The sequence below is a fragment of the Capra hircus genome, chromosome 26 (assembly GCF_001704415.2).
Source record: "Capra hircus breed San Clemente chromosome 26, ASM170441v1, whole genome shotgun sequence".
NCBI classification, from domain to species: domain Eukaryota; kingdom Metazoa; phylum Chordata; class Mammalia; order Artiodactyla; family Bovidae; genus Capra; species Capra hircus.
In genome coordinates, this window is record NC_030833.1 from 16741165 (window position 1) to 16765273 (window position 24109).

The window sequence follows — 24109 nt, forward strand, 5'->3', positions numbered from 1 at the left end:
GAAGTACTTTATATATGTTATTTGTTTTTTTTGATAACTCTCATTCAGTGTGGCATGTTTTCTTGTATATTTAGTAATCTTTGATTGTGACCTCATTTTTGGTTGATCATCTGTCAAATTTTATCAGAATAGAATTTTTGTTTGTTTCTCTAGGGAGCCAGGAATACTGGTGACCCCTTTAGTGACTTGGCTTCATGATGAGTCTCAAGTTTAGCTTCTCCAGCTTGTACATGGTTTAATTTTCTCCTACTAGAACATGAATACCATGAAGGCAAGGAACTAATCTAACTGGTTTGCCATGTCTTCTTCATTGTCTCTTACATAGTAGGTATTACAAAAGTATTTGCTGAAAAATTACTGAGTATCTCAGCTAGGGTTTTAAAACTTGAAGGTATACAGAAAGCAGAATTGAAGTGATGATAAATCCGCAGTTGAAAGTTGTGTGAGTATGAATGTATATTCAATGACTTTAAAAGTCAATAAAGAATAGAAAACACTAATAATGCATGTTAACTTTCCTTTTATTAGAAGCTGAAAGGGTATTTTTGGCAAGAGTCATATAGTAACATCTTTTTTTCAAACACAGACCGGAATGTGTTTCTTCCCATTGGTCTATATAAAATTGCTATTTATAGTTTCAACCAATAGATTATGCTTTAGTTTCTGACTTTAAAAAGTGGCATTTAACGTTTCTCTCAGAATTCTTGCATCTCACAGTTTGCTTTTACAATGATTTCAAAAATATTCTCAGTTATCTTAGATGAAGAATTTGTTAGGATGCTCAGGTTACAAATAGGAAACTGGTTCCTGTGTGGCTGGAAGAATTAGTTTTAGATTTGTAAGATTACTGGAATAGATTATAGAATGGCATGTTTGACCCTAATAGGCATTTTAATCATGTCCAAAATATAAGCAAATCATATATATTTTAAGATCTAATCTGATACTTAAGTTGAAGAAGACTAAAGAAGACTAAACTTTTTATTTTGTATTGGGGTATTAACAACGTTGTGGTAGTTTCAGGTGAAGAGCGAAGGGACTCAGCCATACATACACATTCTCCCCGAAACCCCCCTCCCATCCAGGCTGCCACATAACACTGGGCAGAGTTCCATGTGCTACACAATAGGTCCTTATTGGGAGAAAACTTTCTTTAGCCAAAAATAATCTTTGACAATAAACTTACCATTTTCTAAACTGCCAATCAATCAGGTACTAAGTACTAGTGTGTGCTTAACAGTTTTGTGTAAGTTACCTTATTCCAGACTTAGAATTAAATATAGGACTGTATTTTATAAGCATCTGTGTAGTCTATTATAAGTATCTTAGGGACCAGAGTAAGCTCTGTTCATTATTAGGCTTTTGCATTGTACCTATAATTCTGGAGTGAGGTTATAAGGATGAGAACTTTGTGGCAGTTAGAGAAAAAGCCTGGCCATCAATTATAAGAATAAAAGTAGAAACCCACATAAAAAAAAAATTCTGGGACCTCTCTATTTTATCACACTGTATGGAGTCTGATACACTATGTGCTTTGCAATATACTTCCAGAAAAAATTCAACAAGACAATCCAAGTCTCTCATTTTAAGGATCTGAAAATCAGCCAGAAAGGCAGGAAACACATACAACAAAACCATTAAATGGCAACACAAAGCTGTGTCTTCAGTAAAAATAGGTGGTTCTGAAAACAAGTTGAGAGAATGCAGAGATCCATGTGAGTTGAGGTAGCTGGAGAGCTTTGCATGAGGAGGCAGTGTATAAATTAATTCTGGTGAGGAGGAGGGCGTTTGGGAAGAGCAATGGGAATGAGCCACGAGGAAGAGGGAGAGTGGATATTAGGGTATGGAGAAAACAGAGGGGAAGCTATTCTGTCTATAACAAAGCATTTGCTTAGAGGAGTAGCTAGAGATGATGCTGGAGAGGTAAGACAGCACAGACTGGGGAAGGCCTCACAATCTTCATAGACCTTAAGCTCCATATAGACATGGAAAACGTCTGTCTTGTTCATCATTATGTCTGGCACTTACCTAGGCAAAAGGAGAAGAGGGTGGCAGAGGATGACACGGTTAGATAGCATTACCGATTCAATGGACATGAACTTGAGCAAACTCCAGGCGATAGTGGAGGACAGGCAAGCCTGGCAAACTGCAGTCCACAGGGTCACAAAGAACTGGACATGACTTGGCAACTGAACAACAACAACATGACCCATGCAATATTGGGGACAGGCTGGTACCAACAAGAGCCTACCATAGACTGGTATATAGTTTATGTTCAATAAGATTCTGTTGAATGGATTAACTGCATGGAAGAAGACATTTTGAAACGTTGAGGCTTTGTCTGAAGATTGGTGGGGATTCACTGGAAATTTTGAAGTATGAATGTGTCATATTATAAATAGTGTTTTAGGAAATCTGTTCTCAAGGCAATAGGCAAAACAAACTGAAGTGGGTGGAGGCTGGATATTGGGACAGCAGTGGCTTTCATGGAATCTCCTTTGGGTGAGAAGGGTTCACAGTAGACCGAGGATGCTGGGAAAGGAATTGTTTTGAAACTAAAGCAACTGAATTGTGGTTTATTGGCAAATTTGCCTCCTAGAAGATGGTGAAAGGAATGTCGTCAAGATGGATAAGTAATAGATTAATTTTTGCAGTTGGTAGCTGAACTTTGGAATTTCCACTCTCATTACTTATCTTTTTCCTACTATTTCCCTCCCAACATGGTTATTTGCTTGGTTATTTTTGGTTATTTTTTTCAGTGATGCTTAATTATCCATCAATTTTTTTTTCTATAGAGATATTTTGTTCAACTATTCTTGGAACATTTCTGAATTATCAGACCCATTACACAATTCCCATTATGGGATAGGTTTGGGAAGTGCCTCCATAGAAAATACCTAGAATATCTTTTGTGAGAGCTTACCCAGGAAGAGAGAGATAAGGGAGTGAGTGTGAATTCCTGAAACTTGGAATTCTTCCATCAGTGTTAGAGGTCTAATAAGCTGCTGTGCCCATTCTCCTCGAGGCTTAGAAAGCCACTTCTTCAGTTCAGAACTTCTGGGTCTGGTGGCTGTTGTAAGGTTGCTTACCAGCATCAAGCTCTAGTCCCTAAACCTCCAGGTAGTAGGATATTGTTCTTTTATTACGCATTTTTTCAATTGTACTCTGATAAATAGAAAAAGTGCATTTGTTTCAGCCCTCAGCGACTAAACAGCCCAGCCCAGCCCAACCCTGACACTTCAGAGTTGACACAATAAAGCAGATGTGTTTAGTAAAGCAGATGTGTTTAGTAAAGCAGATGTGTTAAGTACAGATCTTCCTTGGGTGTGTTGACTCAAGCCCTTGCGCTAAGTCAGCCCTGCTCTCAAGGGTCCCAGGAAGAAAAGTCCGCCCATCCCACCCAGCCGACTTCGAAGGGGCTCACTACTGGCTTATCTTGCTTTGAGGGCGACCGCCCGAGGCCTTAATCCTACCGAGGGCCCAGCCCCGCGGGCACCGTGGTCTTCCCCTCCGGTCCGGGGCATCATTAGGGGAGGGAGCAGAGCAGCTCTTTCCTGCTTGCTTTCTCAAAGACCGAGCGGGAGGCTGGACGGGCACTGGAACAGCAACACCGTTATTATTACTACTATTATTTTCCTAAGGGCTCGGGGCGGGGAGGGGAGCCGCAGCCCTCTCCGCACGCCGCCGCACCTCGCTCGCTCGGGGACAAAAGCTCGGGCTGGCGGCGCGGCGGAGCGGGCGGCGCGTCCCCGCGGCCGCTGGACCGGGCGGGCCGGGCGGGCCGGGGAGGCGGGGAGGCGGGCCCCGCCCAGCTCGGGCAGCGGGCTGTCAGCGCTGCCGCGCCCCGCGGGTCCCCGCGTCCGCCACGTCCCCGCCCGCCGGCCGCGCGGCGCCCAGGTGTCCTGCGGGAGGCGTCCCCGCGCGGCCAGCCGCCTCCCCTCGCGAGCGGCCGCGGGTGCGCCTCGTGCGTCTCGGAGAAATTTTCCTCCCCACGCCCTGCCGGGTGTCTCCGCCGCCCTCCCGGCTCCGGCTCCTGCTGCTTGAACCATGTCCGCCAGGGGTGAGTGGCGACCAGGTGGGCGCCGTCCACGGAGCCCGCTAGCCGGGCCCGGCAGGTGCAGGAGGGCTGGGGGCTGCGAGAGCCGCGCCGGCCCCAACCCGGCCTGAAACTTTGGCGTCGGATCCCTGGGTTCTAGGCTGCGGGGGATTGGCGGGGGGTGTTAGGGAGGGGGAGAGTAAAGCGGGGATGGAAGGAAGCCCTCGTCCTTGACCTTGATCCCCGGATGTGGGCGAAGTCTGAGGGCCAAGGTCGGTGTCCGGCTCACCTGTACCAGCTGCACGTCTGGGCTGGCAGGGCTTGGGGGATGGGCTCGCCTCTGCCCGCAGCGGCCTGGAGGGCTAGCCGGGAGGGAGGAAGAGGTTTTTTTTTTTTTCCTCCTTTCTTGTTACCATTTTGCAGCTTGATTATGGAAGGTATCCAGGGCTTGATGCAGTAAGATTTAAAGCTGCAGTGCTTACACCCTATTAAAAAATAGTAAATTCCCTACCTGTGCTCCTCTGTGCATGCATCTCCCCTCACCCCCAGAGAGTTTCTTCCTGGAGTGAAACGATTACGGCAGGTGAAACTGGGCGAAAGAAAAAAAAATCAGGATTGCTTTTCAGGCGAGAGTGAAGGGAATGTATTCCTTCCTTACCATCTGGAGCCAGTGGTGATGCTGAGAGAGTGGGTTAGTCATAGCTCAGTGGCTGCTACTATGAGTGAAATATTAAAGAGATCAAGTCATTGTGCAGCTTGCCAGCAGTGAAAACGAAGTGACTCGGTCGCTTTGCCATAAGCCTTTAAGGAAAATATTGATTATTTTTAGAAAGTATATTTGCAAAGCAAGAATTATCACCCCTTTTGATACCCTGAAGCTTTAAGAGGGGTTGCAGAGTAATTTTTTTTTTTTTAACACTGAAGGGTTAACGCTGCTTTTTGAGGGGAGTTTAGGTATTTAATAACATGTGTTGCTTAACTCAGTGCTGCTTTTCAAGGTTCATTCTGGGGCATATAATATAGAAAATAAATTATATCCAGGATGTTTAAACTCCTTTTTGAACACACTGGTCTTTGCTGAATATGGTTGGTTGGTTCCGCACCTGGAAATGAGGTGGTACCAGCTAGGTGGAGTGATAGAATTTATATTTGCAGATCTCAGGCTACAGAGGTGATATGGGATCCTGAGAAATTACCTGCCTAGTGATGTCTAAAAATTTGTGTGTGTTAGAGAAAGAAAAAAGAGGGTGGAGCAAATATGATCATAGGGGGTGTATGCGGGATCTTCAAAGTGATTCCAGCTGTATAATCACTGAATTGTGTTCTAAGATGGGAGCTTTTGGTCCTGAGTTCTGCCCTAAGTACAAGGAAGATGTGATTAGTTGTCATAGGTTGTAAAACTCTCTGTGATCAGAGTCCATCTCTGATGGTTTGCACCACTCAGAGCCCTTAGTACACAAAACATTGCACACTGTAAGAGCCAAGTCACCATCACAAACCTTGGTACATCCTAGGAAAGAGCATTAGGTTCATTAGGTAACACTCCAGTTTCACCTGGTCTCTGGTTCCATCTATTACAGGCTCTCTGTGGTTTATCTGAAAATATGAAATGAAGATGGCCTCGGTGATTTCAGAGGCTAGAGCTCTGGCTTGAGTCCTGGTTCATGATTTTGTTTTTGAAGCTGGTTTCAAACATGATGATCTGGAGTTGGACACAAATCTTCACTCAATGGTCTTGCTTCCGCTTCAAACTCCATGTTGATAATCTTGTACTTAACAGTTTAAAGTATGACTCATATTGCACGGGGAGATAAAAACATGATAAGTATTAGTAACTGCACCCTTAGTATGTGTCAAGTACTTCACATGGCGTTATATCAGTTAGTCCTCTCAAACAGTGAATCAAGAGATACTGTTATTACCTCTCCATTTCAAGGTGAAATGAACTGAGGTTTGGAGGGATTGTGTAACTTGCCTGAGCTCAAACGGTTGGTTGATGGAGGATCCTGATTTCTACCCAGAGCTGTCTGACTTCTGATTAGTAGAAAGTCTAGTACAGTATCTACTGAATTAAGCTTATGTGGAAAAATGTCTGTTTGCCATTTATTTTTTACGAAAAATATTTTCAGAACCGAATTCCACTATGCTTTTGTAATTCAGTATCTGCTCTCATTTCTAATCCTGAAAGTAGAGATAAGCTTTTATGGTTTTGTTATGTCCACTTAAATACCTAACTTATCATTAGGAAGGTCTTTAGATAGTGGGGAAGATAAATCTTATTAATTTAAAAAATATATTAGCTTATTTCTAATATCTAGACTCATAGGTTATGGTAAGGGTAGAATTTTTTTTTTAATTGAAAACACTGAAACTAATTGAACCTAATAAATAAGTAATTTTATTAAAATATTTTAGAGTAAAAAATATTTTTAATTCACTTTCTCTTTAAGATATAAGGTGAGTACTAAAATTTGATTCATTAAATTAAACTAGCAAAAGATATTCCTAAATTCCATGGAAAGCCAGCTAAGACACTCCACATCTTGTGATCTTTTAGACTTTATCATCAAAGACTTTTAACTTGATATCATATTTTTGCTACTAGAGACCAAAATGGAGCTATCACGTCTTCATTTTTGAATTGACAAACTGGAGAAAATTGTAGCACTTAGAATAGTGTTTCTAAACTTGGGAAGAATCATCTAGGTAACCTTTTCAGAAGTGTAGATTCTTGGGCCTTATTCCAGGTCTAATGGCTTGTAAAGTCTAGAGGTAGAGGCCAAACATCCATAAACTATGTGAAAAGCTCTCAAGGTAATTCTAAAAATCATTAGATTAGAACAGGGTCAAAGAATCATCTGGAGTATAGTATTGTTAAACATGCTCTTACCAGGGTTCTGCTTCAGATCTATGGAATCAGAGTATTCAGAGACAGGCCTGGAAATCTGAATTTTTAAACAAACTTCAGTTGATTCTTATGTACTAGCCAACTTGGGGGCTATTGAATTGAAGCTTGTTCCTTTTAACTCAGGGTTTTTTATCATCCAGCAAGTTTTGAAAAAAGCTGTTTTTGAGTTATAAAAGTAATACAATAAAATTATCAATATATTAGTATAATCAAAATATGTCAGTGTATTAATAGATGTATTAACTATTTTAATTATAAAGTATTTTAGTAAAATGTCATCCAGAAATATATTATGTTAAAAATGAAAATTCACTATTTTTACTCCCTACAAAATCCTCAGAATTAAGCATGGCTAACAGTGTCTCTTATGTATCCTTTCTGGCATTTTCTATCTGATTAGATTTTGGTTCAGTTCAATAAATATGAAATACTTATTCAATATATAAGACACATGGCAAACAACAGGCACTATGCACAGAAAAGATTGCTCATGAACCTATTAGTTTTGCAGAAGCTTGAGTCTTGAGAAAATAGATCCAAGTGTGTGAGGGTAGAGTCCATAGCACGGGCAGAGAAGTAACTCACAGTATGTATGCTCTAACAATGTTAGATCAGTTTTGCTATCTGTTTTTAGAACTTAAATAAAACTAGGAGCAACCTGGATGCTCACTCATCAGAGAATTCGTGACTACATCATGGCTCATCCATATTGTAGACTGTTAAGCAACTATTAGAAAGAGTGAGTTAGGTCCGTTTGAGTTAGGTCCATCTGAAGTGATGGCTATAATACATTATAAGTGAAAAGAGCAGTTTTAAGATTATATATATATATATATATATATATATATATATATATGTATGATCTCAGTTCTATATATTGTGAAAAATCTCTAACTATGCACATGAGTGTGTGCCAGGAGCATAGAGGAAATCACAGAGCAGTACACACCAAGCATTTAACAGTGGTTAAAAAAAGTCAAGGATAAAAAATGTTAGACAAGGAGAGGGAGGGAAGAGAGTTGGCTTTCCTTTGAACATGTCTTTGTGTTGTTTGATAACGTGTCCGACTCTGTGCGACCCCATAGATGGCAGCACATCAGGCTCCCCCCTCCCTGGGATTTTCCAGGCAAGAACACTGGAGTGGGTTGCCATTTCCTTCTCCAATGCATGAAAGTGAAAAGTGAAAGTGAAGTCGCTCAGTCATGTCTGACTCTTAGTGACCCCATGGACTGCAGCCTACCAGGCTCCTCCGTCTATCGGATTTTCTAGGCAAGAGTACTGGAGTGGGGTGCCATTGCCTTCTCCGATAACAAGTAGATATAACTTTAAAAGATTGACTTGTTGTTCAGTTGCCAAGTCATGTCCTACTCTTTGCAACCCCATGGACCTCAGCATGCCAGGCTTCCCTGTCCTTCAACAGCTCCCAGAGTTTGCTCAAACTCATGTTTATTGATTGAGTCAGTGACGCTATCCGATTATCTCATCCTCTGTCGCCCCCTTCTCCTCTTGCCCTCAGTCTTTCCCAGCACTGAGAGGAAAGTCAAATAAATAAAAAATGTTCATTTCATGTATTCATTCATTTATTCAAGTCAATGATGTAGATCTGCTTTCATTTATTCAACAAACAGATGTTATGTGCCTGCAATCAGTGACTAGGACACAGCCTCCTCCCTCAAGGAGCTCACAGTTCTGTGGGGGAGACAAATACATACACGCTGTTTATAAAAGGATGTGCTGAGCGCGCGAGAGAAGAGAGAAAGTAGGCCGGAGAGAGTTCTGATGATAACGAAGGAGTGACATCAAATGTAGCCATGGAGGGTGAGGACCGTGAGATCAGGTGAGGCTTCCTGAAGAAAGCAGGGACTTTTGGGAGAATGGCTATAGCCAGATGAAAAAGGATGGGGTGGGGGAAAAGGCTTTCCAGGGAGACTCAAGCATGAAAGAAACAATTCTATGTGTGTCAACCTGGAAAGCTCATAGGTGCAGGATGGCACGTTTGCTAGGGAGAGGGGAGCCAGGTCTCAGTGGAGTGAGGCGGTGCGGTGGGCACTTTGTGGAAAGGTTGAGGGGGTAGACATTTTCATTTATGGAAGTGTGGTTCCAGGGAGCATGGTGGAGGGATGTCAGCAGTGGACGAGGCGTGTGGAAGAGGAGGGAAGAAGCACGGGGCAGGGAGAGTGAGGGGAAGAGGAAATAAGGGAGGCTGAGTCTTCTCTGTCTGTCCACAACTGTGACTGCGGGAATGAGAGAGATGGTTGGGCACGGTTGGGCCTCAAATGTCTTAATTTATGAGCAGCTCTGGCTGCAGAGTGAGCCGAGTCCCAGACAGCCCCGGCTGAAAGGCAGAGAGGTGGTGAGGGCTGCCCACTCCAGTATTCTTGCCTGGGAAATCCCATGGACAGAGGAGCCTGGTGGGCTACAGTCTGTGGGGTCGCAAAGAGTTGGGCATGACTAAGTATGCATGCTAGCCAAGCCCTCTGCTGGACCGTGGCTCTTCCCTAGGCCTGGGGCACAGAGGGACTCCAGGAATCAGAGCTGTGCTCACCTTTGCTGATGTCTTCTTCAGCTTCCATGCTACAGTAGCTCAACAAACATGAATCTGCTAATCCGTCAAAGTGGAGACTTCCTTTGCATTTCTTCTTTCTGTAACTCTTTCTCTCTGTTATACCTCTAGTTGCATCCCTCTATCTTTATCACTTTCTTTCATGGTGATGTTGCAATGATTAATGCACTAAGATGCTTAATGCTCTGGCTTGTTTGGTGTTATAGGGGGACCGATTTTTTGGCCTGAATTAGCTAGAGCTTTGCCTCTCTTTGAGTTCCAGAACTCTCAGCAATTTATCGAACTGAAATAAAAGGACAATATACTTGAAAGCCAAGTTTAGCCATTATAAATTTTGGTATTAAAAAAAAATAAAACAGCACACTGCACTTCTGGAAGTCATTTTCCACACTTAAATGAGTTCCAACGAAATAAATAGATTTTTTTTTACATGAGAGAATTAGTTTTGTTTTTGTTTTTATAATTATTTTTTTGGCTGCCCTGGGTCTTCGTTGCTGCGCATGGGCTTTCTCTAGTTGCAGTGAGCAGGGACTACTCTCTACTTGCCGTGTGTGGGCTTCTCATTGTGGTAGCTTCTCTCATGGTGGAGCATGGGTTTTAGGACGTGTGGGGTCCAGTTGTGGCTGTGGGCTCAGTCGTTGCAGCTCAAGGGCTCTGGAGCACAGGCTCAGTAGTTGTGGCACATGGGCGGGCTTAGTTGCTCCACAGCATGTGGCATCTTCCAGGACCAGGAGGTGTGCATTCTTGCTGCTGCTGCTGCTGAGTCGCTTCAGTCGTGTCCGACTCTGTGCGACCCCATAGACGGCCTCCCTCTAGGCTCCTGTGTCCCTGGGATTCTCCAGGCAAGAACACTGGAGTGGGTTGCCATTTCCTTCTCCAATGCATGAAAGTGAAAAGTCAAAGTGAAGTCACTCAGTCGTGTCTGACTCTTAGCAACCTCAGGGACTGCAGCCTACCAGGCTCCTCCATCCATGGGATTTTCCAGGCAAGAGTACTGGAGTGGGGTGCCACTGAGGGAATAAAACAGCACTAATTCAAGTGCCCTTTAAAATGGGAGATAAAATTTTGTAAAATTTATGAAATAATCTCTTTGAGATTGTAAATTAGTCTTCATCATCTTTTATGGGAGAAATGTTTCTTTTTTTATGAGCCTGTAGATTCAGGTTCTTCTCTAACTCAGTTCACCTTAGTGTCTATTAGCACAGGTAGTAGTGATCATTTGATACAACTTAGACATTTTGTTGCTCCATTCACAAGGGAAAGCTACTTTTTAAGTCCCGAACTGTGTGGTGCCATTACCTGCTTAATCTCTGGTTTCTGATTGTTCAGTAGCCAAATGAAAAAGAATGTGAGTGATCAGTATTTCACCCTGGTAAAGCAGCAGTCTCTTGGAATATCATCCATCCATCCATCCTATAAACATCTATTCAACCTCCTTAGAGTTCATAATAAACATCATCAAATGAACAGCTGTATGTCTATATTAAATTTTATGATGTCACTTGGAGTTGACGTGTTGCCTACATTATCCTAGTGTGGTGGGGTTGTTCTCTCTCTAAATGTGTAACACTAACTGGTTATAAAAGCTCATGCCAAAAGCAGCTATTTTCTTCATTTTCCCTACAGACTTCTTGATGTTTTTTGAAGCTGTGTGGTGCTCTCCTGCAGCCCATCTTGGTGACAGTGTGGCAAGGTTAAGAAGGTTCCTATGCCTCTACCCCATGGATAGAACAATCCCTGTGTTTCCCGTAGCTTCTCCTGGGGCACTTCCATGTTTGGCTCATGTTTCCTCCTGCACAAGTTAGGGAATGCTCTTTGCTGCCTTAGTAAATACCTCATGATTTAGAGCACAAACATCATCATTCTGTCACAGGCAGCAGGCTGAGGAGAAAACCAATTTGCTTACAAACTGGAGAGGAAATTGCTGTGAGAGTGAAGAGTAGGGGAGTAGGAGGGGGAGATGGAGAAGGAGGGAAGGAGAAGGGGAGAGAGAACATGAGAGCAATAGGGGATGGATGTAGATTAAACGACTATTAAAAATTGAAAATAGAGATATCAGGTTTGAGTGAAACAGATATTTGCTAGTGTAAGTTGAATTATCACATTTTTCTTTGTTGAAAATGAAATAGAAACTAGTGGAGTTGAAATTTATGTTAGATATACACAGGATTCCACAATTAAGAAAATACATACTTTTTTTCCCTCTCCCTTCCCCCAAGAACAGAAATGCCAACTATTTATCTGAAAATTTATTGGCAGCAAGCAAGAAGGCACTGTGATGGGTTAATTCATGCCTATTCAACCTTCTCCACTAATATTTAATCAGTTAATGTTCATTGAACCTCTTTCCTAGAGCAGCCAGATTTATTCTAAATCTATTCCTGAACTGATGATGCTAATAAATTAATGAAGTCATTTAACAAATATTTATTGAGCACTCTGGAGCGACGATTGTCATGATTTTGAGGGAGAAAAATATTACAAAGTGTTAGAATTTGTGATTGAATGAGGCTGGAGCAAATAAGGCCGATAGATATTTGTTGCTGACGTTTGATCTAACATATGTGTATCACATAAGTTATCATCCAAATTGGGATACTCCTGTCTAAGGCAAATTCTAAACCAGATGGAACACTGGGATGACGGGTATAGAGTGGGGCTATCTCCTGCAAATTGGGGCTGCGCCCTTTCTAACTAGTCAAGCTTCCAGCCAGTATGTGTTTTGGTGTCAGCATGTTGCTCAGTCTCAAAGGATAGAATTTTTGTCAACATCTGATTATCTGTGTATAGTGTTAGCTATGTTGTATATTCGGAGAAGGTGATGGCACCCCACTCCAGTACTCTTACCTGGAAAATCCCATGGATGGAGGAGCCTGGTAGGCTGCAGTCCATGGGGTTGCTGAGGGTCGGACATGACTGAGTGACTTCACTTCACTTTTCATTCTCATGCATTGAAGAAGGAAATGGCAACCCACTCCAGTGTTCTTGCCTGAAGAATCCCAGGGACAGAGGAGCCTGGTGGGCTGCCATCTATGGGGTCGCACAGAGTCGGACACGACTGAAGCGACTTAGCAGCAGTAGCAGCATGTTGTATATTACCTACATGAAAATTTAACTTGACTCCTAGACTGGTCATCTCTTCCCCATCATTCCAGCACATTTCTGAGCAGTTTTCTCTATGGGAAGTTGATATGCTCAGGTATAATTACCATTGTGCTTAGTCACTCAGTGGTGTCCAACTCTCTGTGACCCCTTGGACTGTAGCCCACTAGACTCCTCTGTCCATGGGGATTCTTCAGACAAGAATACTGGAGTGGGTTGCCATGCCCTTCTCCAGAGGATCTTCCCAACACAGGTCTCCCTCATTGCAGGCGGATTCTTTATCATCTGAACCACCAGGGAAACCCAAGTTACTGGAGTGGGTAGCCTATCCTTTCTCCAGGGGAACTTCCTGACCTAAGAATCAAACCAGGGTCTCCTGCTTTGCAGGTGGATTCTTTACCAGCTGAGCTACCAGGGAAGTCCATAATTACCATTATAGACTACCAATAACATTTGATATGAAGTTAAACCCAAATGAATTTTTAGAAAGTTTTAGGGTAATTCACATGATAGTTTTCTTCTACTGAGATAAATTGTCTAGAGAAGGAAATGTTGAGTGCCTTTCATCCTCTATAGTCATTTAAAATGAGTGGCTCTGGGGATTTCCCTGGTGGTCCAGTGGTTGAGACTTCACTTTCCAATGCAGGGGGTGCAGGTTCGATCCCTGATTGGGAAGCTAAGATCCCACATGCCTCATGGCCAAAAACCAAAGCATAAAACAGAAGAAATATTGTAACAGTTTCAATAAAAAAACTTTGAAAATGGTTCACATAAAAAATAATCTTTAAAAAATAGTAAAATTAGTGGCTCTGTTTCTTTGTAAAGTAAAGTAAGTAAAGTTGCTCAGTCGTGTCCGACTCTTTGTGATCCCATGGACTGTAGCCTACCAGGCTCCTCCCTCCATGGGATTCTCCAGGCAAGAGTACTGGAGTGGGTTGCCATTTCCTTCTCCAGGGGATCTCCCCAACCCAGGGATCGAACCCGGGTCTCCCACATTCCAGGCAGACGCTCTAAACTCTGAGCCACCAGGGAAGCCCTGTTTCTTTGAGTTAGTGCAATTTCAAAGCATCTTTAGAATGTGTAGTCAGCTCTACCTGTGGTTGTTCTTGGACTCACTACCTATTTGATGGCTCTCAGTCAATGTATTTAAGATCTGTTTCCCCAGCACATTCTATTATCTTATTGGAAAATTTATCTAATATGTATTTTCCAATATAAAGAAATTGTCCGTATTTTGTTTTATAATTACTGGGTGGGCAAGTTCTTATTTAGTCGATGTACCCACGAAATCTTTGTATTATTCAGTTCTACATTAGGATAAACATGGAAGCAGAAACTGTGGGTCAAGCACCTCCAGATTACTTGCTGATTGATTAGAGGTCGTACGATTTTGGTCCTTTGTTAGAAAATTCCTTCTTTAGGCTTGCATGAGGAAGAACTCTACATGCATAATTACTGTTATTCACATCTTAATAAATCAAAGTGCTTTATTCTGTGCTGTGTGTTCTTTTTGCCAGCTCTTTAACTTTATTGCATATGAGAATAATATTTGATGGTATATATGTAATCATGTTGGAGTCAATTTATAAATAGTTTTCCCTAAAGAAAATACCCTCTAATACATTTTGCTTAAAACCATGTCTAAGGTCTTTACCCGTGCTTTTCTTTCTCAACTTATTGAGAATTCTTTAAAAAAAAAAAACAACTCATCCACAACAGGGTAGCCATCAGAGAACTGAATGCTAACAATGAAGGGAAATGAGGACAATGAAGTAAACAGCTATTTCTGGCTTTTAGCTCCAAATAGGAATGAACAGAAGGAGAGGAGTTCCAGAGTCTGGGGAAAGGAGGGTGGGGGGGAAAGCCATCATTTTTCAAAGTTAAAAAATGTAGGTTGGCAGTCTCTAATGGCTTCTAGGGAGATTTTTTTTTTGTTCTTCTTGTTCTGTGTAGAACAAGGGAATCTTTATTTTGATTCATTTAAGCATTCAGGTGAGCAATGAGCATGAACACCAGTGATGGTTTAGTTTTTTCACCAGTTCCTTAGCTGCTGTTTATTTTAGGAGAATCTATTCAGTGATTAGACACTTTACATAAAGTTGGAGTTGTAAATAACGTATTCATTTTCTTTCTGGTCTTTCTGTAAGTATTAGCTGAATACCTGCTAAGTCTTCAAGTTATTCCAGGTGTTGGAGTGGGATAGTCCCTTACCAAATAAACCTGTAATGGGACAAGTGGTAACAAAGTGCCATGAAGAAATAAAAAGAAGAGTAAGGAGGAGAGAGGAAGTTGGGGAGATGAGAGACAAGGCAGGTGTTGTTTTATTTGGGATGATAATGGAAGGCATCTTTGATAAAGTGATGGGTGAGCAGACCTGAAGAAAGTGAGAGGTCATGCAGATTCTGGTGGAAGGGTTTTCTAGCCAGTGAGATAAGCAGTGCAGAGGTGTTGAGGTCTATACAGTGTGTGTGTCCTTGGACCAAAGGAGGCCAATGTGGCTGGATCAGGGACTGAAGGGGAGAGATGAAGTCATAGGGTTGGGCAGGGGGTGGTATGTCAGACTGGTCCTTGCAGGCCACGTGAGGGCTTGAGTTTCCCTGAGTGAGACTGAGTGAGTTAGGAGGTCTTTGGATAGTTCTGAGCAAAGTTGCGACATGATTTGATATAATTTAAATGGATCACTTGGTCAACAATATAGAGAATAGATTACAGTGAATAAACATAGATGCAGGAAGACCAGTTAAGAGCTTATTGTAATGGTCAGAACAGGAGAAGATATGACTTAGACCAGGTGGTAGGAAAATGACTGGTGAGAAGTCAGTGGATTCTGGAAATCTTTCTAAGGAAGTGCTTTTTGGACTTGTGGATGGGAGGGAGCTTGGAGTAAAAGAAGGGGGAGAATTGTGAGTACTTCTCTTTTCTCAGCCCCTGGAAGGATAGAATGGGGAAGAGTGTTGCACAAACAGGTTTGTGGGGTGGGAGAACCAAGTATTTTGGACGTTTAAATTTGAGATGTTTCTTTTAGGTATTCTGAGGATATTTATTGTGTCCATTTTACAAAGAGAAAAAATGAGGCCTATAGGAGCAAAGAACTTGCCTGATACCATCTAACGGATAAGTGGTTGATCCAGGATTTAAATTCAGGTCTTGTTCATGCCAGAGTGTGTATTATCCACCACAATGCTACCTCTTTACATTAGGCTGAAATACATGCCAGAGAAACAATGCATCTAGTTTTTACTTCCTAATTATGATTTCTCCTTCTATAATTTTCTGCATTTTTAAACACGGCTTATGTTTAAGAGAGGGAGAAAACCATCAGTCACATTATCCCAAATTCTACTATTTATTAGTGTTATCATTGTTAGCATTGCAAAAGTGCTACTGAAATATGAAGAAGCATATTACGGCATTCATTCATTCATTCATTGATCTGATCATTGAGTGCTTGTGATAAGCCAGACTTCAGGGTAATAATTGGCTCCTCCACTAACAGAGCTCCCAGGCTAACGAGATTAAAGGCATGTGTCACCGACTCTGTTGCTGGGAGAGATTGAAGGCAGGAGGAGAAGGGGGCGACAGAGGATGAGATGGTTAGATGGCATCACCGAGTCAATGGACACGAGTTTGAGCAAGCTCCAGGAGTTGGTGATGGACAGGGAAGCCTGGAGTGCTGCAGTCCATGGGGTTGCAAAAAGTCAGACATGACTCAGCGACTGAACTGAACTGAACTGAACTGAACAGAATGTTCAACATTGTGTGACCAGTGGTGATGGTGGGACATAGAAGGTGCTGCAGGAGCACAGAGGAGGGAACTGGCTCCATCCCGACTGAAGGTGGGGCCAAAGCAGACTACAAAGCAAGTGATGCTGAAATAGGGCCTTAACCAATGGCTGCCAAATGGGAGAGGTGCTGGAAAAGCATTTCAAACATAGGAAACAGCGTGCTTTTATAATTTTAAAAACAGTAATTAAGGATATGAAACATTAAGAATAAGACATTTGAAGTGAAATGTTAACATAAAGGAACAATATCAGGAAACTGAAAAACTACCCTGAGAAGAGATGTAAAGATTTAAGTCATTGAAGAGACCTACTATGCTCTTGGATAACAAGACGCCATATTGTAAGCATGTTCATTTTCCCTAAATCTCTCTATAAAAGAATGAAATCCTGATTAAAATGCCTACAGAATCTTTTTTTAGAGACATGGCAAAGTGATACTATTATTAATTAGCAAGATGCCTGTGTGGGCTCAGTTGTGTCCGACTCTTTGTGACCCCATGGACTATAGCTCGCCAGGCTCCTCTGTCTATAAGATTTTCCCAAAAAGAATTCCGGAGTGTGTTGCCACTTCTTCCTCCAGGGGATATTCCTGACCCAGGGATTGAACTCATGTCTCTTGCATTGGCAGGTGGGTTCTTTACCACTGTACCACTTAGGAAATTCTGAAAGAGAGGTGTAATTAAGGGAGTCTACCCTACCAGCTATTAAGATGTAATATGAAACTATAATAATTAAAACAGTTAAATATTGGAGAGAAATTAGAATAATGGAAAAAGATTATAGAGTACAGTGAGTGTACATATGCAATTTAGTTATAGTAAAGTGGCAATTTAAGATCATTGTGAGAAGAAAGATTCAATAAATGCTATGGGTACAACTGGCTATTTAGAAAAAAGAAATCTGGGCCCTTTAATTCTTCCATACAGGCATACACAATTCCTAATGTATTAAATCATTAAGTGGAAAGTAAATGAAACAATAAGTGGTCCTAGAAGAAAACATAGGTGAATTTATAGCCCGAGGATGTTAGAAGATTCTTGACCTTTCTACAGGATACAAGGCTTAAAAGTCATTAAAGAAAAGATAGATACATTTAACTACATACAAATATGAAAGAGCCCAGCCTTCTGTCTTGTATCACAGGGCCCCTGCAGGGCTGCATTGACCTGGCCATCTCCACTGAGGAAGTCCAGACAGCAGAAGGGGCCAGAGAAGAGGCTGAGATGGCCAAGGTGGGGGTGAGGGGTACTGCTGGGGCCTTTAGAGAGCGTGGCAAGTGCTTTGACAGTGTCAGCGTCGGGGCTCAGCTGAGGACCTCTCTGAAGTTTTACTCTCTGCACTAAGCAGGCTAGACAGATTCTGAGAATGGCCATCACCCCTCGCTCCACAAACACAGAGGGAGGGTTTTCAGTACCAGATTAGGGGTGCAGCGCTGCGGGCGGCAGAGCCCCCGCTGTGCAGAGGCCATGTTGCACATCGGTTGGATAACCGGAATCAGAAGGCTTTTCCCTCTCTTCCTGCTTTTCAGAACATTGGCATTCCTTAGGATAGTAACGGCTTAGGAATGGCACTACGTGGCCGTCAACTTTAAGGTCAGTTCTAGGCTGCCTGGTGACAGTGGCTCACCCTTACCACAGAAAAGAGGGGACACGGTGGGTCGGTTGTGCTCCTGCAGACAAAGGGGCAGAGGAGCACTCGGAGCCAGGCTGGAACCGGCCGCCTAATGAACTTATTTATCTCAGCCTTTTCTCTTCCCAGAGCCAAGCTGCCTAAGGTGATAAAGAATATTTACTTGCTGGTGTTCTGAACATTTGACTTAAGTGAGCCTCCTGTTAGTGGTTCTTGGAGATTAGCTAGCCTGTTTCTCTGAATCCCTTTGATTAAATCAGCGCTTGCTTGGGAGGCATACTTTTGCCCTGGTTTCTCTGCTAATAAACACATTTTGAACTTGGTGGTAAACTCTACTCTTCCTCTAACAGTTACGCTTCCTCCCCCCAGACTGTTTCATTTTAGTGTCTAATCCAGTGACAGTAAACTGTGCAGAGCTGTCTGAGTGCCTCTATCCTCTCGGGTTGTTGTTCACTCACCAAGTCGTGTCCGACTCTTTGCGACCCCATGGACTGCAGCACGCTAGGCCTTCCTGTCCTTCACTATCTCCTGGAGTTTGCCCAAGTTCATGTCCACTGAATCAGTGACGCCATCTAACCATCTCATCCTCTGTTGCCCCCGTCTCCTTCTGCCCCCTGTCTTTCCCAGTGTCAGGGTCCCAGCATCGTCTCCTAGGCTGTGAATTCTAGGAAGCCAGAGAACGAGTGTTGTAAGTGCATTCCCAGATCCTAGCCCCACCCCAGAGCTGGAAGCTGAGTAGATATTTAATGAACAGTTACTGAGAGATTGGGAGAAGAAAGGTTGCAGTCCATGAGATCCGCAGTCTGGTGGGATGCTCAGACATATGAAGAGGGGTAGGGGAATTTCTCAGTCCTTTTGGTTGAATGCTTATGTTGGACATGACTTGAAAGTTCGTTTCCTCACATGCCTCTGCTGTTAAGCCTGATCAAGGACACAGTTTTTCCTACTTGAAAAGGAGTGTTTGGCATGTGCATTCTAACTCCGTCCTTTGTGTTCTTCAGTGGGCTGAGTTCTGGGAGGAGAGAAGCTAGACTCTGATGTGGTTGCTCTGATGGGCAGTTTCATCCCTCTTGTTTCGTATTCCTACATGGTAATGTGTACCCCAGGGACCCATCTGTCATGAGGCTCTGGGATGTGCAAGGACACTGGGGTATAGATTGGGTATATTATTGTGTTGCCCACTGTACCTTTCACTACAAATTAGTCCCCTTCAAAGTCTCCTTCAGCTATTTCCAAGAGTTTCCTAAGGTATTGTCCCACGTGTCTTATGTTTGGACAGCAAGCTGCAACCCTGCTACCGTGGTGTAGACAACGTCCTTGAGCGCTGCTGTGTTGCTGGGGCTTCTGGTCACCTCTTCCTCCCCCGTCCAGTCTTGGCCATGGTCTCCTTGAACTGGTTTGAGCTAAGCACTGCCAGAGGTGCTTTGCCAGAATGTAACTGAGACCAAGGTGTAACTTAGAAAACTAAAAAGGCAAAAGCTTCTTTCATAATCCTAAGAGCTATAGCATCACTGTCCAGGGAAACTCTTTTGACTGAAAGGAGATCAAATCAGTCAATCCTAAAGGAAATCAACCCTGAATATTCCTTGGAAGGACTGATGCTGAAGCTGAAGCTGAAGCTCTAATACTTTGGCCACCTGATGGGAAGAGTAGACTCACTAGAGAAGACTCTAATGCTGGGAAAGACTGAAGGCAACAAGAGAAGAGGGCAGCAGAGGATGAGATGGTTAAATAGTATCACTAACTCAATGGACATGAATTTGAGCAAACTCTGGGAGATAGTGAAGGACAGACAGGGAAGCCTGGTGTGCTGTGTAGTCCATGGGGTTCAAAGACTTGGATATAACTTAGTGAATGAACAGCATTAACAACACACACATATGCTTAGATTTAAAATAACAAATAGCATAAATGAGAATGGAAAGTCCTCATCCTTTGAAGTAACCATCATTACCAGTTTCTTGCAATTCTCTTAAGAAAAGTTTTGTGTGTACTAGGACATTAAAATCAACCTATTACCTATAAAACAATGATCTACTTGCTTATTTACTTAAAAACAAACAAACAAACCCAGTTTGCTTTTTTTCACATAATGTATTGAAGTTGCTTTACCTTGGTTTCTACAAATATAGCTAACTTTTTATTTTTTTAATGACTGCACAGTGTTCATGCAGAAGGTTGTACCACACCTGATTTGATAGATATTTTGCTTGTTGGCTTTTATACATGCTGCTGCATTGAGCATCTTTGTGCATATATCTTATTGAGATTTTTAGAGCATGTTTACAGTTTAGTCTCTAAGTTGTGTCTGATCCTTGCGACCCTGTGGACTGTAGCCTGCCAGTCTCCTCTATCCATGGGATTTTTCCAGGCAAGAATACTGGAGTGGGTTGCCATTTCCTTCTCCAGGAGATCTTCCAGAGCCAGGGATCAAACCCAGGTGTCCTGCATTGCAGGGAGATGCTTTTAGAGAGAGCCACAGGTGTTAGCTATAATTTTTAATGAGGCTTTACTGCTGGTTCAGAGAAAGTGGCGAGGGAGCATGGTCCCCTGTGCGGCTGACTTCCTCTGGGCTCTCTCCTGTGTGTATCTCTTGCCTTGTGCTTGTTCAGTCTCCGCCCAGTAGGAACAGCTTGTTTCTCCAGCACTAGAAAATGTTACAGACGTCTCCTTTATATATATAAAGGGACAGACCACTTCGAGCCTAGAGGGAAAAAAAAGAATATATATTTTTCCTTACTTCATCTAAAGCCAACCTTGTTGCCTGTTGCAGGATTCATTTTCTCTAGAATGACCCATGGATTTTAGGATAAGATATTCACAAAACAGTATGGTGCTGATACATTTCACAGAGGCTGGATTATTTATCTTTATTCATGATCACTCGTTACCCTCAGTTAAAAAATGAAACCTGAAAATTAATTCTCTTTAATAAAGACTGAGTCCAAATCTCGCCACTTACAGATAATCAAATTGGCAGGCTCTCCACAGGAGACAGCATATTCTAGTGGGAAGAGCTGGCGGAGGAGCTGGGAGATTGGAGCTGTACTGCAGCTCTGCTTCTCCAGCTGTCTGGTCGCGGGCATACCGTACAACAGCCCCTGACCTTGGAGCCCCGTTTCCTGTTCCCACCAATTCCCTCCATGACCTCAGAAGACTCTTCTGCTACCAAGTCTTGAAATCAGAAATGAATTTCCAGATCAGATGATTCAGTTTTGCTTTGATTAAATTCCTGTGAGGCTTCACTCTTGGCTGGAGTTTCAGCAGGCAGGAGCAGAGATTAGCAGCATCTTATGTAAGGCTACTTGGGCAAATGGGTTGGGAAGGGGCTGGCTGCCATCTCAAGTCATGGCATTAAAATTTTAGGCTGCTCTTGCCATTGCAAGCTGTGACTGCTGATTTCCTAGGAGAGCTGATAGAATTTCCAGGAAGCCTGTGGTGGGTTTGGTGTTCTGAAGCCAACAAATTAAAAAAAAAAAGAAAGAGAAAATTTTGCTAGTAAAAGGAGAGCATTGTTTTTTTTAGTTTGGTTGTTGTAAAATGTTTTTAATGATGCTGATAGCATATTCTGATCAAGGAGCCAAAGCCTAAGACTAACAGAAAGCCTACTTTACTCTTTGAAATGGTCATATGTGATTCATTAGGTTGGTTGGATGAATTTATTTGGGAATTGACAGATAAGGCTTAATGTAAGAATATCATATCTAACTTACAAGAGAATTTAAATACCAACTTTCGTATGGGATAGGGAGAACTAGAAAGATATCAGTATCTTCTTTTTTTCCATGCCTCTTTTTGTTATTTCTGGTACCAGTCAATCAAACAAAAAATACCAAATATTTATTGGTAAAGAGGAAATGCAGCTGACTCATTGGAAAAGACCCGGATGCTGGAAAAGATTAAAGGCAAACAGAAAAGGGGATGGCAGAGGAGGAGATGGTTAGATAGCATCACTGACTCAATGGATGTGAATTGTGAGCAAACTCTGGGAGTTAGTGAAAGACGGGGGAGCCTGGCATGCTACAGTCCACTGGGTCACCAAGAGTCAGACACAATTTAGTGGCTGAACAACAGCAACAATATCAACAAAAGAGGAAATGCAAATTTGAGAAGTGGGGGTTACCTACTAGAGTGTGTGTTCAGAGCTGCTCCTGCTTCCCCAACATGGCTCTTTGACTTTGCAGTGACGCATCAGTGAGTGTTTTCATTTTCTCTTTTTGAATGAGTTTGGTCATTAAGGTAGCTTCTCCATCAACCTGTTCTGTCTTTAGACTCATGATGGTCAAATTATGCAACATCTTTCTCAATTAAGAAAAGAAAATCAGGGGGAAAGGCTCTTATACACTAATTGACTGTTTTTAGTATACGCAATGATTTCTACTTCCAAATTATTCATTACAGAAGAAAATATTCCCCTGGAAACTGAAGTTGGGATGCTAAATGTAATCGATAAAATATGACTTTAATGTCAGGACAAGTTTTATTTTGAAAAAAATTTTTTACTGTCTTATTGTCTAGGTCATAAAAGAGGAATGACATTCAGTGGAAATATATTTCATTAATAGAATGCTAGAGGAAAAATGTTTTCTAGGAAATTGTTGTATATAATATATGTTTAAAATATGGTAGAGTGCTTTTCAGATGTTATGAATATTGATGCTATAAAGCTTTGGCAGAAGAGGGATGTGTTCTATCTGGCTTCGGTTTTGTTGAGAAGAATATCAACAACATTTTTTACTTTCCTAACCTTTTTTTTCAAATTTATTTCCTAGTCGTCATTTGAGATTTTTATTCTGCCTAAATTAGACTATGGATGTAAGTGCACTTCCTAAGGACAGTGTTTAAATTTGCTTCTCTAAAAGAGTTTTGGTCTAATGTTGGAGAGGATGTGGAGAAAAGGGAACCCTGGTACACTGTTGGTGGGAATGTAAATTGATTTAGTCGTTATGGAAAACAGTACAGAGGTTCCTCAGAAAACTAAAAATAGAACTACCATATGATCCAGCAATTCCACTATATCCATTTCTAATATATACAAAAAATGAAAACACTGATTTGAAAAAAATACATGCATCCCAGTATTCATGGCAGCATTATTTACAGTAGCCAAGATATGGAGCAACTTGAGTGTTCATCAACAGATGAATGGATAAAGAAGGGATAAATAATATACAATGGAACATTACTCAGCCATAAAAAGAATGAGATTCTGCCATATCCAGTAACATGAATGGAGCTAGAAAATATTATGATATGGAAATAAGTCAGACAGAAAAGGACAAAAACTTCATGATAACACATATGTGGAATCTAAAAAAAAAATACAGATGAATGTATAAAGCAAAGCAGAAACAGACTCACAGATATAGAAAGCAAACTAATGGTTACCAGAAGGGCAGAGGAAGTGGGAAAGGGCATAAGAGGGGTATGTGTTTAAGAAATACAAATAGCTATGTATCACATGGGCTTCCCTGGTGACGCAGATGGTAAAGAACCTGCCCACGATGCAGACGGCCTGGGTTCGATCCCTGGGTTGAGAAGATTCCCTAGAGAAGGGAATGGCTACCCATTTCAGCATTCTTGCTTGGAGAATTCCATGGACAGAGGAGCCTGGTGGGCTACAGTGCATGGGGTTACAAAGAGTTGGAACCAACTGAGCAACTGACACTTTCATGTATCAGATAGATAAGTAACAAGTATATGTTGTATAGCACAAGGAATTATAGCCACTATCTTGTAATAACATTTAATGGAGTATAATCTATAGTGATTATGGATTATAGTCTATTGTGAATAGCTAGTGAATCACTATGCCATATACCTGAAAGTAATATCATGTTCTAAATCAATTATACATCAATTAAAAAAAAGTTTTGGAAATGATTTAAAAAGGTTGAGTACATCACCACACTGATGAGGACCCTCATGTAGATAATATGATGGGCTTGACTTTACTTGAGAAGCAAAATTCATGGATACTGTTATCATCTGAATAGGAGGAGCAACATTTTACTTAACATTCTGTCTAGCATCTAGTACTTTCATTCTAAAAATATTTATTAACCTGCTGTCTTAGGAGCAGTAGA

The 24109-nt window shown here is 41.9% G+C and overlaps 1 protein-coding gene across 1 annotated transcript in view; it reads left to right on the top strand.

The window, feature by feature from the left end:
* ABLIM1 (actin binding LIM protein 1) overlaps nt 3870-24109 on the top strand; it is a 334182-nt gene continuing 313942 nt past the window's right edge. Inside the window, exon 1 of the mRNA XM_018041203.1 lies at nt 3870-4060. Coding sequence (XP_017896692.1) covers nt 4048-4060 — 13 coding nt within the window. The 5' untranslated portion in view covers nt 3870-4047. The remainder of the gene's footprint in view (nt 4061-24109) is intronic.